Source organism: Enoplosus armatus, chromosome 7, assembly GCF_043641665.1.
Source record: "Enoplosus armatus isolate fEnoArm2 chromosome 7, fEnoArm2.hap1, whole genome shotgun sequence".
NCBI classification, from domain to species: domain Eukaryota; kingdom Metazoa; phylum Chordata; class Actinopteri; order Centrarchiformes; family Enoplosidae; genus Enoplosus; species Enoplosus armatus.
The window spans coordinates 19,913,043-19,931,891 of NC_092186.1; the positions used below are offsets into that span (position 1 = coordinate 19,913,043).

Below are 18,849 nucleotides of genomic sequence, written 5' to 3' on the forward strand. Positions count from 1 at the left end.
GCTGGACCATCACTACTAAATAACTGCCTAACACAGCCAGGCCTGGTGTGCTACTATGGGAAACACTGCCTCAGGATAGAGAGAGAGAGAAAGGAAGAGCAAAAGAGGGGAGGTAGGAGGAGGGAGGAAATATGCTAAGGAGCCAAGGGGGTAATTTGACTGTCTTATGGTATTTAATTCAGCTAAAATACCCTGAGAGAGAATTAGAGAAGCTGGCTGTACATCTGCTGGCAGAGCTTCAATACCTGAGGTCTGCAGGGAGGTTAACAGTAAAAAACGGGTTTGTCCTCCACTGTCTGTCAAGGTGCTTGTCTTTGTCCTCTATGTATGAATAGCTAGAGCAAGAATATTGGTGCAAATTGTGCTAAATCAAATTAGAAAGGATGAATAGAAAATAAATAAATAAAAAATCTTTAGATGTTCCTTTACTACAGCAGTCAGGAAAGTGGATTGAAGCAGTTCCAAAGCCAATACGTTAATGAGCTCCATTCTGTCACAATAAAATACTTTTTGAACAGGAGGAAAAATGTCTGCAGTTCAAAGTGCCAGCTGTGGTGAGCTCAGGTGTCTGACAATGTTGACCATGGAAAAGAAGAGAGGAGGATCCATCACAGTCTGAGACAGACTGAAACAGAAATTTAGGTGATTCTTTTTCACACATAAAAACATACAATTTGGCACCACCACTATATAAACACTGAACTTAAAAAGTTACAACAAATGCTTAATAATATAAAGTGAGAGTTAATTGTATAGGCATTACTATATATATATAACAATAACAGCAAGTGAATTCCGCTTTTGGTAGACAACATTTTTTTTGTCAGTGTGATTTTGAATGTTACTTATTTGCATTAATTTGCTTTAGATGATAAAAACCCTTGTTGTACATATTTTATCACTAACAGACTTATTTAACAATTTCTACCTCAAATAAAAAATAGTGGATACATTTTTTTGTGGTAAATTGAGCCACGTATCCAGTGTATAATAATTTGGATGAAAATTATTTCAGAATAAAATGATGGTCATTATGACCTAATACATGTACATTTAGTGGTGTTGGAATATTCAGTGCTTCTTACTATGGAGAGATTGGAAAGGTGAAGGAGAGAGGTGGTGCTGTAGATCACCGTTGGCAGTTTATCAATCACAGATTTAATGATCATTACAGTGGTTCAAATGATTAACTAGCTGCTCAGTTCACCTCCTGATATGGGTGCTCTCAATCTATATTTCTATTTTGTCAGACTCCAATATTTCATTTCTGCTTTTTAAATATGTAATACTTCTTCAGCGCCCTATGATTATAACTGAGTCATGAAAAATGTAATTTATGTATAAAGAGCTATTTTCACCTTAAATAAATGAAATCTACATAATCTAGTAAAAAATCTATAAAAATCTTCTATGAATTATTCTAACATAACTTGCATATTTATGTGTTTAAGTGAAAGCTACTCTTTAACACACAAGGTTAAAAAAACTTTTTACTATCTGTGCCACACTTTCTTCGAGATATACAGGGATTCTAGTCTAATTTTGATTCTCTTTCAGCGTTCATGTATTGTACCCAATGCTGATGCCCTCTCAATGTCTCTGGGAATCTCTACAATGGAGGTGGTGAGTGCAAAGTTAGCATGTACCACAATTTCCCATAAACCACATTTATGGGAAATGCACCAGGTTGGAATATACGAGAGTTTTCATTCAACTTCAAGTGCCAAGCACGACAAATATTCCTTATTAGGTTGAAAATAACCCATGCGACCTCATCATCATAGAAAATTCTTCCTGACCAGGCAGATAGAAGCCTTACCAGCCATATGAGCAACATACCCAATGCGGTCTCGTCACAGGCCAAATAACAACCCTGACCTAAATTGGTTTTCATAATTGCCACTAGCCATAGAGATGCTGTGGTGCTCAAGGGTGAGGTGGGATTTCTTAGTCGTGGAGTCAGCGTTACTTAAGACAAAAAGAGAAAGGGATGAAACAACAAAGACTAAAAAGACAATAAGTGAATGAGAATAAGACTCAGACTTTTCAAACTGAAAGTGGAACACTGAGCATTACTTGCAACCAGTGAAACCAATGTGCTCATTTGGGGGAGTCGAAAGCACTTAGAAAAGATGGAAGAAAAAGCTCTCAGTCAAGGGACCACTGATGGATAGGAGGCCTACCTATGGCAATCATCAGGTCCAAAGGTGAAGTGGAAGCACTGAACTCTGAAAAGCAGCTGATGAAGACTTCCTCTCATTCCACATTTTAGGCATTTTCCAATGTTCCTATCCAGGGCACCCTGTAATGACTGGGCAGGTTAGTGTTACGTTTAATGCTCTGGGGCACTTTGACATGATTCAGGTCCACGACAGGGATTGAACTTGAAACCGTTTTGTTACTGGATGGACAATGTAACCTCTTAGCAACAATGGCAATTAGAGAGACAGTGACATTTATAAAATAAAAGACACCGTGTTGTGATTAAAATGTCAAGTCCCTACTGTATGATCTGCTGAGAGGCTCTCACAGTATTCTCATGAAACTGTAGGTACTTTTTGCAGCATCACTGTGTACTTCTATGATCAATGACAACAGTTACTTTGCATTAGATCTAACTTACATTACATAGTACTATGTGTATCAGCTTACAAACAAGTGATACTGACTGGAAGTTTTTACTTTCATTCTCTATGGATGTTGATTGCAACAACCTGATATTTTTTTCTGTGTGTGTAATTTTTGTTGGCTATTGTGAGCAAGTGAAGTGTGTAAAATGGCATGAGAAGGACCGTTTCTGTTATGTTTTCAGGCAAGAAATTCTGATTATGAATGAAACCTTTGGGACACTTTGTTTGAAATCTTGTAGATGTAGATTTTTGTATTTGGTTTGTTAAACTGATAACTCTCTGCACAGTCAAACTGCAGCGAAGATGGTATCAAACACTGAGCAGTGCAGAAATCCCAGAGCACCACTACAACACCAGGCTTGTAACCATAAAATCCTCCCTCTTAACTCAGCTGGGAAAGCTGGGTAAAGATGAGAAAATAAGAACTTCCCACAACAACTGACAGTAAACCCACACAGCCAGTGGAAGAATGTGGTTATAAGGTGAAGGTGTGAGCATGTGCTGTTACGGAGCGAGCATGCTCACTTTTTAGCCATGCTAGAGGCTCTAGGACTGGCAATGACGGTCAGTCCACCACCACTTTGGTCCAGACTAAAATATCTCAACAAATGTTAAATGGATTACAATGATATTTTCTACAGACATTCATGGTCCCCAGAGGATGAATCCTATTGCTGATATATTCTCTAGCACCATCATGAGGTTGACATTTATGTTTTTATAGAAATCTCTCTAAAACTATTTGATGGATTGCCATTAAATATTGTACCGAGATTCATGGCTCCAGAGGATGAATCCTAATGACTTGATGATATCCTGCAGACATTTAGCTCAAAGCACCTCTGCGACTAAGAACAGTAGCCTCAGCCTTCTTAATGGATAAATAAATGTTTAACACTGCACATAACATACTGTAAGAGCACACAATCAGCTATGTCTCGATCAACACCTGTCAGATATCGGGCCACAATCCCATGTTTTCAAAGACTGACTGAGGCCATGCAAGATGTATGAGGGTGTGTGGGTGTATGAGTGTGTCCTCCTTATGGCATCAAAGGCTTTTGGTGGGCGCTGCAAGGCTCCACCATTTGCACAAAGAGGCAGGAACTACCCCCCCCAATTATGACTTCCTCACCTCAAAAAAGGGTCAGGTGGTCCTTTCTCAATCAGGACGGAAAGAGAAGGAGGAAAGTGGCAGGATGGAAAGGGATAGAGGAAGTGAGGCGAGAGCTGCCATTTGTGGAAATAAAAGGGAATTCCTGATATAGTGTTGGCCATGAATATTGAGCAGGCCTGGACCGGGAAGCTGCTCTTGGTTTGGTTGAATAATTAGTGCAGATTAAATGCTTTCTGGTAGGAGGAGCAAATACAGATTTTTGTTCCAAAACTAGATATCAAACATAAGACATTACTGGTAGAGCCTCCAAAGACCGCCTGCTCTCAAACGTGGTTAAATATGGCATGAAAATAAAAACACACTTGATCTACACAAACACAACATAAAGAACTCAATACTGTATATTACGATAGTTCTCAAGCTTTATGCCATAGAACAAAATGTTTCATAGCACTGAGGTTAAATAGCTTGATACAAAAGATTTAAAGTCCTATAAATAACAATTTCAGAATGATTATCTTGTGCTGTTTTACTTAAACATGCAACCTCTATGGCTAAAAAGCTACTAAGAACTGTGAAAACACAAAATGATTACACAAAGTGTAGAAATACATTGGTGTTTTTTTTTTATTGAAAATGTCGTTTGTGTATGAAAATAAAACAATCCTAAACTAATAACTTAATAATCTTTTTAAACTTTTTCAGATTTTACTGAAGATCTTAACATTTCAGAAATGAGAGTGAAATTCCTTATATCCTCCTAATCACCCTCAAACTTTCTCTCTTGCTCCTTCCCCCTTTTCCTTCCCCAACCCTCCTCTTCTTCCCACCTTCTTACCTTCCTTCCTCCTAATCCTCTTTTTCTCTATCATCTTGCTCCTCTCATTCAGGCAGTCTACTTAACAACTTCACCTATCCTGCCATCTTTTCTCTCTGCAACCAGTTAATTTCCAGGATCTGGTGTTCTTACTTTCAATCTTATTCCAATACCCCCTTCCATCTCCCTCTTGCTCGTCTCTCCACTAAACTACTCAGTGAAGATGGTTGGGATTGTGGCTGTTTCAAAGCTCGCCTGCAGTCTGAGAGAGTGTATGAATTTCAAAGGCCAATTTAAGACCAAGAACAAGGGATCAGGCTCTTTAATGAGGATACTGTTCACACCGAGAGAGGACATGATGGTGTCCATTAACTCCCAATGGCACTAAAGGAAAGGCTACTGTTCCGCAGAGTTGTTAGCAAATGCCACCTAATCGGCCATCTGCTGGCTCAGAGGAAAATAAAGAGACCAAAACCTGAAAATTAAACCTTTGTTTTGTTCGTTTCCCTATTCATTGCAAAGTATCCACTGTTTATGTTGGCTGCGGTTAAGGTTAGGGTAGGAATCTGGGATGGATATCAGTCCCTGCCTGTAACCATGGAACCAGAAATGTATCATAACTGAGCTGGAGCAACCATCAGAGTAAGAATTTTCAGACAGATATATGATCATTAGGGAAAGGACATTAGAGTCCCGTTTGGGCTCCATGCAAAATGGCTGTGAAGTTACACGGTGAAATTTCTTTATCTCAGATTCTTTCTGTCCAAGGAGGAGTCACATTGCTTAAACAATTGATCTGCTCATTAGATAGAAGACAAAACTAAATGCATTTCATCTAGACCTAGATTTAAATTAGTCATGAACACACACATGCCTATCTTACTTTTGCGATTATTACACATTCATTACATTTTAAAAGTAAACCATCTTGCTTAAGTGCACTTTAACAATGTTTACTGAGGCTGGCATTAGTAAGTCACACTGATTCCATCAAGTGTAGGGATTCAAACTGGCAGCCATACAGTCATAAAGCCCACATCTCCATTCTCTTCATTACTCCTTAAAGTAGGTGGCGAGCGGAGGAAACAGGAGGGTGTCTCTGGGGAGTTCTATTGGTTATGAATGAAAGCTGGCTAACTGGTGATTGTTGCTCACACATTTCACAAAAGCAGCTACACAGATATGAATGTCTACTATTTTCACCTTTATTGGGTTGGCAGCAAAAACAAAACCATAGCTTTTGACAAAATTTCAAAATAAAAAAATAGATACTGTGTAATTTAACACACTCTGCCTCCTACTCAAAACATCAGCAGCCGAGTTGATTTAACACAAATGGGTGAGCCATACCTTTGTCAGAATGTGTCTGATTTTTTTGGCTGTACAGCAGATTAAAAACAGATACACACACTTTATATACAGTATAGTCATATACAGTATATTGTGTAAAGGTTTAAACATAACTTAATAAATAAATACATATTATTCTGTAATTAATTAAAGTCTTTTTACTAAAAGCCTGGATCAATGCACTTAAAAGTAACACGACTTGTTTGAACAAGATAACAGTTTTGATTTTCTACCACTTCAGTTTGGTCAGTGTAATACAGACATATATAAACAATTTATTTTTTAAATATTCATTCAGTGGCTTTTGGATTTTTGAAACCTTGAGCCAAGACACACATTTCACATAACCTGCTACAAAAAGCCCACCAAAGGAATGAATATTTGTGCCACTTCTGACCAAATACTGTAATCTCCACTTGAATGGAATATTCCAACTTTTACATTACATGGTAACAACTGCGCTATTTTATTTTAGGCTATAACAGAATTTTGCTTTCTCTTGTCTTATATGTTGTTGTTTGTCACCACATTGTGAAGTTAATACAGCACTAATTCAAATCCTATACATTTCGTCTACTACCCCACTGCACTACGCTCCAAAGGAGCACCAAAAACACAAGCTATCAAAACTTAAAAAATATTATCGTAAGTCTAGTATATGACACAACTATGCTGTGTTTCCCTACTGTTAGGCCTATATATGCCAGGTCAAATGGCTATAGAAGGGAATTCACAAGACTTAGACAAATCTGCTGTCTCCTCTTATCTTACAGATATGATGTAGACGTCCTATAGTAGAACATGTACCTACATGAAGGCAGAAGTCAGATCGACTGTGATAAATGAATGACTTGGCCCATTCTTGGTTCAAGTGGAAACCCCTCTGAACGTATCATTATGGAAACCTAAATCCAATGACAATGTACCGTCAGATATGTACGCGGTCACAAGGTATGATCATGTAACTGGAAAATGTTTTTAAAAAGTGCAGCATGTCCATGTAACAATAATTACTTCTTAACATCTTTTTTCTCTTTTCCTACAAAATACATTTTTAGGCACGTATACAGAACAATCTGTAATGCATTAAAGCTGCATAAAGCAATTTTTTTTTTTATACTAACACTGAATCAAACAACTCCTGATTATGTTAAAGGGTGATGAATGCTGATGATCCCACTAAGAATCAACACTCCATACTGCAGCTTTGCACGGCTGCTTTTACCTCACTGATGATTATCTTAGTTGTCGAAACCAAAACAATGCCTGCACATACAGTATAAACCATGGGCAGCCACTCCCATCACATGATTATTTCAAGTTGACTGTAGGCTACCTGCCTCATGTGTAACTGCAGAGAGCCAAGAAAGTAGAGCATGTAGATAACCCAAACATTTTTTTCTGATGTTCGTTTACCAAACCTTGGCTTAAAAACAATATTGTACATTGTGCATTGTTACATTCATCAGGTGGTCAGAAAGACCCTGGAATAAAATACTCATGTAGCTCTGTTTCTGCTGGATGTGTAAGAAGCAAATTGCTTGCCAACATGCCCTAAAATACAGCTAAAGGCCTATTATATTAGAGTCTTTCTGCCCCTAGTAGTCAAAATTCACTTCATGCAGCTTTAAAATGAGGAATGACTTACACAGGGTACTGTTAAGCAGCATAGAATGCAGTTACAATATCAAGGGGCTGGGTTTGCAGTGTCACTTGGTTTCTAGCATGGACGAACATACACTACAAGCAAGGCCTAAACCACAGATGACACTACTACATGAGCAAAGAGGGAAATCAATATAAGTCATTGGCTATAGCACGTGGCTGTATTCATGTAAAATGAATTATGCTTTGACACTGATCCAATGATCAAGGGAATGTACAAGGTAAATCAAGTGGAAAGACTATACTGTGCTGTAGCAAAGGATGAGAGTCATAACCAAAGGCAGTCTGTAGGTTGCTTTAACAACACACATCATCTGAACTTTGTATATCAAAAGCCCCAGACTGGGGAACAGGAAAATTCAACAAGGCCAATAACAGCCCCCCCCCACCCCTAAAATGTCCAGTGTGATTCCCAGTTAGGTTTGAACCTGTGAAATTGCTCTCTGAGAACTCTGTTGTTTGTAGTTTGAGGGCAGTAACGTTTCATGTTTATCAGCAACAGAACAGGTACAGCTGAAAGAGAGTGAGACAAAATTAAAAGTAATGAGGATTGTCCAGCCTGTAGTTTAACAAACCACCACAAGATAAGCTACTGATAGCCTTAAACCTTTATCACAACAAAGCATGTAATTTCAGATCAGTTAAGTTTTAACCTCACAGTGACCTCCAGACAGATCAGATCACATTAACCTGAGCCCCTGTCCACTGCTGCTGGGAAATAAAATCCACTATAATCTTCAACAAAGATAACTGTGTCACTGATGCAAAGCACTGCCATGTCAGGAGTGCCACGCCAATGGTGGGAATCCTGGCACTGGTGGGCTATTTCATAAGGGCAAGGGGGGACCTTGGGAAAAAACACTGGGTAGTTATCTGTTGAGAGCATCAGTTCACTGCCCTCAATACAGAGGCCTCAGTGAGAACCCGACACATCCTCTGTCTGAATTGTGGAAATAAGGTGCTTTTCAGTAGGGGTGCACCAATCAATTGGTGACCCACCATATTCAGCTAATATTTAAATTGGTAAACAATGGAAGCAGCATGTCGTCTGTGGAAAATCTGATACAGGTCACACTACTGCGGAATGCAATGTGTTAAATGAGTTGAAAATATGACCGTCTACATTATAGATTACTATAAGACTGTTAAGTGAAAACTTTATTAATTCCTGTTTTGGGGATTTTAACACCCCTCTTCCAAGTTTTAGTCCTTAGTCTGATGCTGTGATGAATAAGTATGTTTTGCAAAACTATCAACACAGTGCTATATTGGAGTTTTCCTGTTTAAGATTGCTGTGCACATTATGTACATTATGTTTTGCAGAAGGTCTGAGTAAACAAGTTCATCTAAATTTCAAGCAACAGGCAGATCAGCCAATCACTATATTAACAGAAACAAATGTGGCAAAACACCTGACCGGTACATCATGACTTTTTTTGCATCTCTCTCCTGTTCACCTGCCCACATCATGTTTACAGACTCAACATAAAACACTTAAGCAGAAATGGACCGCTCACTTTCCTCTAGAAAACAGTCAAGGCCATACGTCATGTTATCTATCAGCAGCATAACGGCGGTCGTCATTGTTGCTGTGTGTGTTTATATGGTTAAAAAGTCCAAATATCCATTTACAACCTTTAAACAGGTTCGTGAGCACAAGTAAGTGTAGGTCATCTTGTCTCTGATAATGATAGTCATAGAAAGTACGGAGACATCGAATAGAAGGTTGATCCAATTCAAAACAACAAATTTAACAGGCATGAAAGAGTGTGGTCACATTTGATGTCTGACGAAATATTTGTGAATCATTTAGAGTTAACAGTTTTGTCTTCCCACTATGTCTGACCTGGCTGATGACATACAGTGAGATGTAAACACTAAGAAAGCCATGGGCAGTCTACTTTTTATGTGATCCACAGCTAGGCCACATACCATAGAATGAAAGCCATCACAGAGCGCCCATCTCATTAAATCTCTCTTTTTAGACACTGCACTCATCTCCTTGAAAAGCTTGTAATGCAATAAACCATGGTTTATTGTGACCAAGGCAATGTCACTGGTGTCAGCTGACAGGCTGATACAACAGAAATTGTTTTCAGTTTGCCCTGCCAATTTAACTGAAAGTTAACTAGCTGCTAAGCTTGTTAAGATTCATGTTTCCCATTGGTAGATTCCAGGACTTTCCTCATCCTGTAAAAGTCATCCCTTCAGATGGAGCATGAATTTGCCCTCTTCCTTGGTTTAGGCTCCCCAAAGTCCCTGTCATCGGCTGCGCAGTGGCTGAAGGAGCAAATCGTCTGCGAGAGCCTACGCATGCCCAGGCGGAACACACTATTAGACAGACTGTAGATGACACAGTTGCAAAAGCTGTTGCTAATGGCCAGCCAGGTGGTGATGAAGGAGAGGGCAGGGCTATCCAGCACATGGGAGCTCTCTAGCAGGAAGTAGATTATGTAGGGGAGCCAAAGCATATAGAAAACACTGGTGATGCGGAAGAGCACCATCGCATAGCGCCGATCTGGTCCATGCCCTCCTTGATGCCCACCGCCACCCCCCTCACCAGCCTCCATCTCCTGGCTGGGGAAACGTGCCCGCCGTTCACTGATCTCCCTGTTGTGCTGCTGGCAAATGCGAAAGATATGGTAATAGGTAAAACAAACCACAAGTGCAGCAGGTGCATAGAGCAAACACACCACAAAGCCTGTAAAGAGTGCAGAGGTGGGCCAAGAGTGAGCGCACCACTCAAAAATGTCTCCATGATAGCCTGGCTTACCCCACCCAAAGAAAGAGGGCAAGAAAACCAGGCTCGAGTAGACCCAGATTAGGGTGATGCAGCCTCGTAGGCGGCATGGCGTCACCAGCTGGTTGTAAGATAGTGGTTTAGTTATGGCCAGGTAGCGGTCCACACTGATACAAGCCAAGCAGGCCATTGAAACACTCTTCAGTACAGAGATGACATAGCTGAAGACCTGACATGTGATAGGCTCCTGGACACCTGCTGGGTAGTGGAGAAGAGACAGAGTGGGCACCAGGCAGCTAAGACCCACCAGCAGGTCAGCGTAGGCCATGGTCTGGATGAAGTAGCTGGTGGTGTAGTGGTGTAGCAGAGGAGCACAGTGGAAGACAAAGATCACCGTCAGGTTCCCTGCAATAATGAGCACTGTCAGAAGTACAATGACAGCTGTCTCCAGGACGCAAGCCTCTAGGCCTTCGTTCAGCCCCCATCCCAAGGGACAAGAGTGGTTGGAGGCCCTGCCAGGAAAGACGTCTCCATGGCTGCTGTTGGCAGTGAGCACCGGGTCCGTTGTCAGTTCAGACTGGTTCATTGTTCTGGGTGCTATCCAGGTGGGTCAGGTTTGTGGTGTGCCACCCATACGGCAGCTGGCCTGAAACTGGAGAACTGCCTGCCCCCCACCCGCTCTACACTGGGTATCTGCAGGCTCCCTCAGTTTAATGGAGCTCAATACTCTCTCTAGCTCACTCACTCTCTCTTTCACCTTACTCTCACATAGCTGGATCTCAATCAAATGAACACTGACTGGAGGAAAATCAATACAGCCTCTGGGAGGGTAGGACAACCCGTTTAGCTCTCCTTTTCCAATCACTCATGGTTAGTGAAAGTAGTGGGTGGGTAACAGTCAGGAGTAGAGAGAAAAAAACGCTGTATTCCTTCAGTAAACCTAAAGCCGGGTAACATTAGTGCTGTGGCCAGCATCTATCCCAAAGGCGAATTTCCCTGCTGCTTTGTCTGCCAGTCTGTTGCCTCATCTTCTGATTCTAATGAGGGTTGCCACTGGGAGGCTGAGGGCATAAGCTGTCCTCACAAGGGCAGAGAGCACAGAAGATGAGAGGGAGGACACCATATGAAGAGGTTAAAGCATGAAGCAAAGCACAATGCTTTTCTCTCTTGATAGATCCTCACAGGAGATCAAATAAGTCAGCAGCACATGGCTCCTATTTCACACCTAGAGATCAGGTTAAATGTACTGAGTGCAGTTACCTTTCAAAAAATACATTTTAGGTAACCATTGCTTGGGGGGGGGGCTTTTCAGGAGTCTCTGTTGATGTATACCAAAGTCTAAAGAAAATTAAATCCATCTCTGCAAATCAACACTTCAATTAAATCCAAAGTTTCACTGTGCCATGAGTGCTAGTGTGTTTACTATGTAGCAGCAGGCTTCCCTTATTTTGGTGGTCCTCTGGTCAGTGTCTGGAGCCCATGTATGCCCAGCTATTGTCTGAATCAAAACACAGACACAGGCTAGAACAACATGGGGATCTCCGCAGGAGATAATGTCACAGCTCTCTCAGCACACACGCTGGGGGGGGAATGTGTTTACAAGGCATCCCTAGGCAGAATGAGGTAAAAAACAAGTGCGACAAAATGTCTGGATGTTCTGCCATTAAAGTGATTTAAACTTTAAATCCAAATGTGCAAACTCGCCTCTCAGTGTTCTGGACTGCAAGTTGCAAAAGACAAACAAAATGTACCAGTCCAGTAGCTGATGAAAGTGTTGAATGTCAGACTCCCATGCAGGCAGGTGGAAGGACTCTCCTGGAGCAATGAGAGGCCAGCTGAATAACTCAGTGCTCCACTCACTTCGACTCCTCAGCAATCCTGTGGCAGACACTTGCAGAGAGGGGTGTGGGGATCAATCTGCAATCCACTTATTTATCCCAAAAACGTGTTACTTGCATTTTTGTTGTGACATTCTGAAGCATTGGCAGGGGATGCTTAGCACCTTCTCCTCAAGTACATAATGCAACCATAGATTTTATAACTTGCTTTAGTCCTTTGAAGTATGCGTTCTGCGTTTAGTTGTAGAGGTATGAGGTCCTACAACTCCTCTCTCAGTGTGTCGCCCTGAACAAAACACTGGCAGCGCAACAAAAAGGGGAATCCACTCTAGCAGCATAAAGAAAAGACCAAGTCCCAGTCGGAGTCCCAGTTTTAAGCACTGTCCTCTGCAAACGTCCCCCTTTTAATTCCATTACACAGAACAAGCCACGTGTTTAATAAATAAATCCTTAGATCCTGGCATACAGAAAGAGATGAATGCATCTGTCAAAAGCAGCAAGTAAAAAGCAAGAAAAAAAAAAGATGACTGCGCTGATGGAAATGAGTTAAATCTGCAGCAAGGGAAGCGAGGGGACGAAGAGTCCCTCAGCCCTGGTGCAGTGAGAAGGAGAGATGCTGTGACTGGCTTACACTTCCCTCCCTCCCTCTCCACACAATCTCTCTAGCTTGCACACTCAATCTCTCTCTTTCCACACACACACACACACACACACACACACACACACACACACACACACACACACACACACACACACACACACACACACACACACACACACACACACACACACACGAACCCTCCCTCTTGCTCGCTCTCTCTCACTGAGCATCTCGCTCATTGCCCCGCCTCCTCCCATCCCAGCTGCACCTGAGGCTCCCTGCCACATTATTCTGTCTCTCACACTGGTTTTCCCAGACGTAAATTTGGAGACATTTCCTATTTACATATTACTTATACATATTACCGCCACCCCCACCCCTTCTCTCCCCCTACTTTTTTCCTTCCCTGTTTCAGTCCCACATCCTCTCAATCTCTCTTCTCCGTATATCTACCTGGCCCCAGTATGTTTAAAAACCACGGTCTATTTCTTTCATACATAAAAACAACCAACAGCATTGAAAATATAACATAAGATAAAATATTACAAAACAAAATAGCAAAATATACATTTCATGACATCCTTGAGTCACTCGTTATACTGTCTCTACTTTTTTGGGGTAAGAAGGAAAGACAATGCCTGTTAAAGTCAGTGGTCATCAGCTTCAGCTTGTCACTTTCTTAAATACATAGTGTATAGTAAATAATAGAAGTGTTCAGGTATACAGGATGACACTCAACTGCCATAATCCCATGGAACATCTTGGATGGCTAATCCTAGTAAAATGAGTCAACTCCCTTATCCAGCCAGGCTCCAGTTTCTTCTGGATACTTTATTTATTCTTTACTTAACCAATAGCTTAGCAGTTATGCCTGCCCCTTAGTTACAGTTGCCCAGCATTTTGACCAGTTAGGAGCATCGTCTGGCCAGCAGATGATAAAGAGGATCAAGTGACAGCAAACTGGCTAAGCGGAAGGTCGGATGGAAAGAAACTGTCAAGCATCATGGCTGGGCAAGAGAATCTCGCAAAAAAGAAAATTCAGCGCAACTTTGTTAATATTACTGTAATCTTTCTTTTAATTATTAGAGCCTATTAGAGGCAATGAGGAGTGGGTGGCTGCAAGTTGGATGGAAAATGGTAACTTTGGAAAACAACACTACACCTGGCCTCTTCCAGGAAGAGCAGAGTGCTTGGATTATTTAAAAAATATACATATATTTGAAAGGAGCAAACATGACAAGAACTAAAACAATCACACAGGATGTGGAGTTTTATACTATGTAGACTCAAACAACAACAAGCAGAAGAAAATTTGGTGGCTGAGCTGACCATGATGAGTCTATGAGGGAGCACTATTACTCAAAAATTTGCACAAAGTTGCACTCTGTAATCCTTAATGGAAAAATATAGACATCCTGTCAGCCTACAAAGTATACTTGCAGCAGCAGCAGCAGATGGAAAAGGGAAAACATGATACTATTCACCATGTAAATGTGTCTAATTAGACAAATTTTAAATAGTGCTTGGTCAAATCCACACAGAAAGTCATATATTAAACCAGCAGAGCAAAACAAAATGTACAAAAGGGAATGAGGCTTTCAGAGGAAGAGCCATTCACAGACAATGGCTGAACCTAGACCTGACTGAGTGTCCTTGTAGAAGATGTAATACGATGTAAGAATATTATACAGGAAAAGTTGGCATACAGCCAATCTAATTCTTTGACACACCATCTGTTTATGACAGAGCATTCACACCAATGAAAATGCCTTACAGACTTATTGACTTAAAATATGGATGCAGTGACCGCTGGAATTTAACTTAAAAGTAACTTTTCATCTTGGTGTAATTATTTCATTATTTCACAAACAATCTTCTTTACAGTCTGTATCTGCAGTTCAGGTAACCTAGGTATAAGGGGAATTCGATCATTACTTCATCAAGACAAAGGCAGCAAAGGAATGATGTAACTTCCGACACCAATGGAAGCCAATACACTTGAGGTTTATTATCTGTTAACTATTGTTTAACAGGTCGACATTAAAGAATATCCCCTTTGTTTAATATAGTGTTTCATACAGCGTGATTGTGAACTGGGGTAATGTAAGTCTGTCATGCAGAAGGACGACTCTTTAATTGTCATGGAGACAAGATATTCTTCAGCAACTGTGCTGGTTAATTTGGTCATTCAAGAGAAACCGTGTGATGGAAAAACAGAGAGAGGAGTCAGAAAGAGAGGAAAACAAAAAATAAAAAGAGACAAAGTGAAGACTAAAAAAAGTTCATGTAGACAGTTCTGCTGTCACTATGGAAGGAGCCAGTCAATGGAGATCTCTCAGCACAGTGCTCTTTACCTTTGGAGGTGGACACTGATGAAAAACACGACCAGAAGGCCACCGTTAATAATTCATTCTGCTCCAAAACAAAGCCAGCGGGGCCACTTGGAAACAAAGGTGGAGGCTGATTCACCTTTCACTGCTTCCCAGCATCCCACCCTCCTCCACCCCTGGGCTCCTGCTGATTCCAGTTTCAACAGCAATGTGTTAGCATAAGCATAGAGTTTACATCATCATTATAGGTGTTTCGCTGAAAGGCTTATCAACAGCCACTTACAGTACAGTAAGTAAGGGGTTCACCATCTTGCATAAAGCTTGAGCTCAATTAATAAAATCAAAGATAAAAAAATGTCAATCCTAGGCCTGTCTGTACAAATAAGCTTTCAGATGCTGTTTAAAGTCCACATTGTTGACCCAATGTCTACAGGAAGGTTATTACAGAACCTGGTGGCCATGTAATAGCTTACATATACTCACCTCTTTGCCTTGGTGTAATCAGACTACAGTGACATGAAGCAAGAACACAAACCTCCAGTGCTTTTCTTTTCCTCTTCTTGTGTTTCGTTCACATCAGTCAAGCTGTGTTTTTGCAAGACCGCCGGCTAGTTATACTTTTGTTTTGGTTAATACCCGTGACTTCGACACACAAGTCATGGCATTCTTGATTAACAATGGATAATGATGATATTGTAGCATCTTGTTATGATTTCCATAAATGTGCCGATTTCTAATTTCTAATGTGTGCCTTAGTGGCCATTTTGTTTTTTAATTGCAAAGATAATAAATTGGGGTACAGTAAAGGCATGCAATGTCAAAGGGGCCTATACCTACAGTATGCAGTCGGTGATCTAACCACTATTAGTTCCTCACTGATTTTACTCTGCAACTGGACCTCATTAGATTAGTTATTGTTCTTGAATGAATGAGGTGTTCCAGCTTCAACTGGCTGTCTGGTTTACAAAGTGTTGTTTGTGAGCTTGGTTATCAAGGAATTTCAGAAGGGTAAAATGTAAATGTAGCTGCTTCTGTAGCTCCGATCACTGACAACCCTCTTGTCCAAGAGTCTGGGGGTTGGGATATGGAGGGGTAGATGGTTAGTGGGGCAGATTAGAGCTGGTTCACTGCCTGGATACAAACATTCAGCGAGCACCATCAACGGACCATCACTAAACCAGCTTAGCAGGCAGAAGCCAGTGGGCAAAGTTTTGTCTGGATTCAGTTCCTAGGTTGAAGGCACTGAAGAAGACGAATCTGAAGCACTGACAACATTAGTAGTCGTTGCCTTTAGAGCAGCATGCTTTACTTGTGCAGGCACATTCTATTACCGGTTAATATAACAAAGAAAATGTATGAAGCAGACACAGTGGGAAGTAGAAAATGTCAGAGACAGGAGTTAGCTCACAGCATGAGGGAAACAAAGTGACAGCTATTATTATCACATTTCACATGAAAACACTTCATGTTGAACAGAAAAAAATATATACCATACCATATATTCCATACCATATTCACCTCCAGCACAATGTCACCATGTATACTGCCACGTATAATGGTAAAGAGGAGCTAAAGGTCAAAGACAGGCTGCCTACTGAAATCACCATCTATCATCTTCATTTAAGCTCACACCACATGGCTGTGAAGACCTGTCTGACCGCTCAGGTTGACATATTTATATTCATAATTCTGTTCCTCCCATTGTCTTTGCACCATGTAGGTCAGGAGGTAATGTGCACCTCTTCAGTCATCTGTAAAGGCTGAATGTAAACAATAAGTCTTTGTACTTTCACTGTACTGCAATACTTTTCTCATAGAGATGAATGAAATGCTTAATCTATTAATGGCTTGTTGTACTGTATTATGTACTGTATGTGTCACTTCTGTATATTCAGGGGTATCCAGTACTGTCTTGTTTATGATGCAAAATGTCTCTTCTTTTCTTTTAAGCTTTTTCTTGCTTAAACTGCAAATAAATCACATTTCTTCTAAACCCCTTCTGGAGAAATCCTGTCTAAAATTTACTCGACACCTAGATGAAAACGTTAATGATGTTGTTCATGAACATTCTTGTGGGACTACATTTATTGAATTAGAAGATACAAGCTGGTGCGACTCTGCAGTGAGGAAGAGGAGGAAGCTGAGCACTGCTCTAGCTGTGAGGCTACAGTTGGTATGAGGACTGAGATATGGAAGCGTTGTGACCAGAGAAGACGCTGTAGGCTGGATCTCCTTAATCCGAGCTGTCATTATCAGTGTCAGCATGGCTAGGAGGCTATGCTAATACACACATGGTGGATACACTCACTACTGTATGGCACCCTTATTTATAAAATGATTTTACTGCACTGGCATTGCATGTTATTTTCCATCTACACAAGAAATTCTACATTAAATGAAAAGCTTATAAAATGCATTAAATGAAGAAACAAAATGGATCGCACCATTTCAACTACATATAGTACACATACAAGTGTGTGCCATAAATGCTCAAGATTCATCATAAACCATGTCTAATGGTCACTTTTCACTTGATAATTTGTTTAGATAAATCAAAATTATAAGACTATAGATACGACAGATACAACATTTTTGTTTTTCTTCTCCAGATATTGATTTTCCTGAAGCGGTGAAAGTGTGTCCTTTTGTGGTGCCTACTGGGCTCTTCTGCTGTGGATATGTGAATGAGAGCTGAAGGGCTGCATTATGGAGACACACACACACAGCCGGGATGGGAGGGGTGCTGTGAATAGACCTATATTGTAAGGAGGGGAAAATGGAAGCGGTGTTGCTTGGCTGTGTTGTGGCCATGCAGTGCAGCTGGTCCCTACAGATACTATGAAGCAGGATGGGATGGTGGGGTGTGTGTGTGTGTGTGTGTGTGTGTGTGTGTGTGTGTGTGTGTGTGTGTGTGTGTGTGTGTGTGTGTGTGTGTGTGTGTGTGTTTTTTTCATCCATGAATGATGGGAGACCTCAAACTAGTGGCAGGGCACACAACTGAGCCAGAGGAATTGTGTTTATGTATGTGCATAATGTGTGTCTGTGCATACATGCATACTGTATTTTCAGCTAGGATTGAAACCTTGTATCTCTAAAAGTGTCACACTGCATGTTTTTCAACTACACCAATGGGTTTTGAAAGGATTTCTGAGGTCCACAAGCTCTAACAATATAACTACTTTCCTGTCAAGAAAAATATATGGTTTTGTGGGCTTGCGTCAACTGAGATAATACAATTTTCAGTGACTCCTCTGCACATATAAAGTTAACAGTCCCTGCGAGTACCAATATGCTTTGCACTCGCACATTCAACCCCAAACACCTCTCCAGCTCACTAGATGGTAGAGCTGTCCAGTTTTTATTCAAACTTCAAACTACTTGCATGTGTTCACATAATGTACAGTAGTAGACTGCAGTGGTTGCCAGAAGGTTGAAAAAGTAGAAGGTGAAATTTGCAAGTGTGTATTCATAAGTAGCTGGCTACCTACCCAGGTTCCAATTATCCAAATATCAAGTACTTAATGAACTAAGGCAGAAGTTAAGAGACAAAGGCGAAAGGAGATATAGCATTGTCATGGAGACAACTTCAAGCAGAGAGAAGTCCATAGACCCTCACAGTTACCATGGCAGCTCATCTTATGTACATTGTACTCCATGCATCTGTATGTGGGTTATCAGGCGTGGGTGTAGTATTATTGCAGCCTGGCTGCATGGCTGATGCTACCTTTGATTGTACACCAATGTTAAATGTCATCGCTAAG

The 18,849-nt window shown here is 40.9% G+C and overlaps 2 protein-coding genes across 4 annotated transcripts in view; both read right to left on the bottom strand.

Moving 5' to 3' along the window:
- The window catches only part of rabgap1l (RAB GTPase activating protein 1-like), a 94,532-nt gene that overhangs the window by 52,238 nt on the left and 23,445 nt on the right, over positions 1 to 18,849 (bottom strand). The window lies entirely within an intron of this gene.
- Positions 9,787 to 10,905, bottom strand: gpr52 (G protein-coupled receptor 52). Its single transcript, XM_070909457.1, has one exon. The coding sequence runs from the start codon at positions 10,903 to 10,905 to the stop codon at positions 9,787 to 9,789; it is 1,119 nt and encodes a 372-aa protein (XP_070765558.1).

What these genes read in the sequence shown, in the direction of transcription:
- gpr52 (XM_070909457.1), bottom strand. Translation starts at nt 10,905, where the DNA reads ATGAACCAGTCTGAACTGACAACGGACCCGGTGCTCACTGCCAACAGC.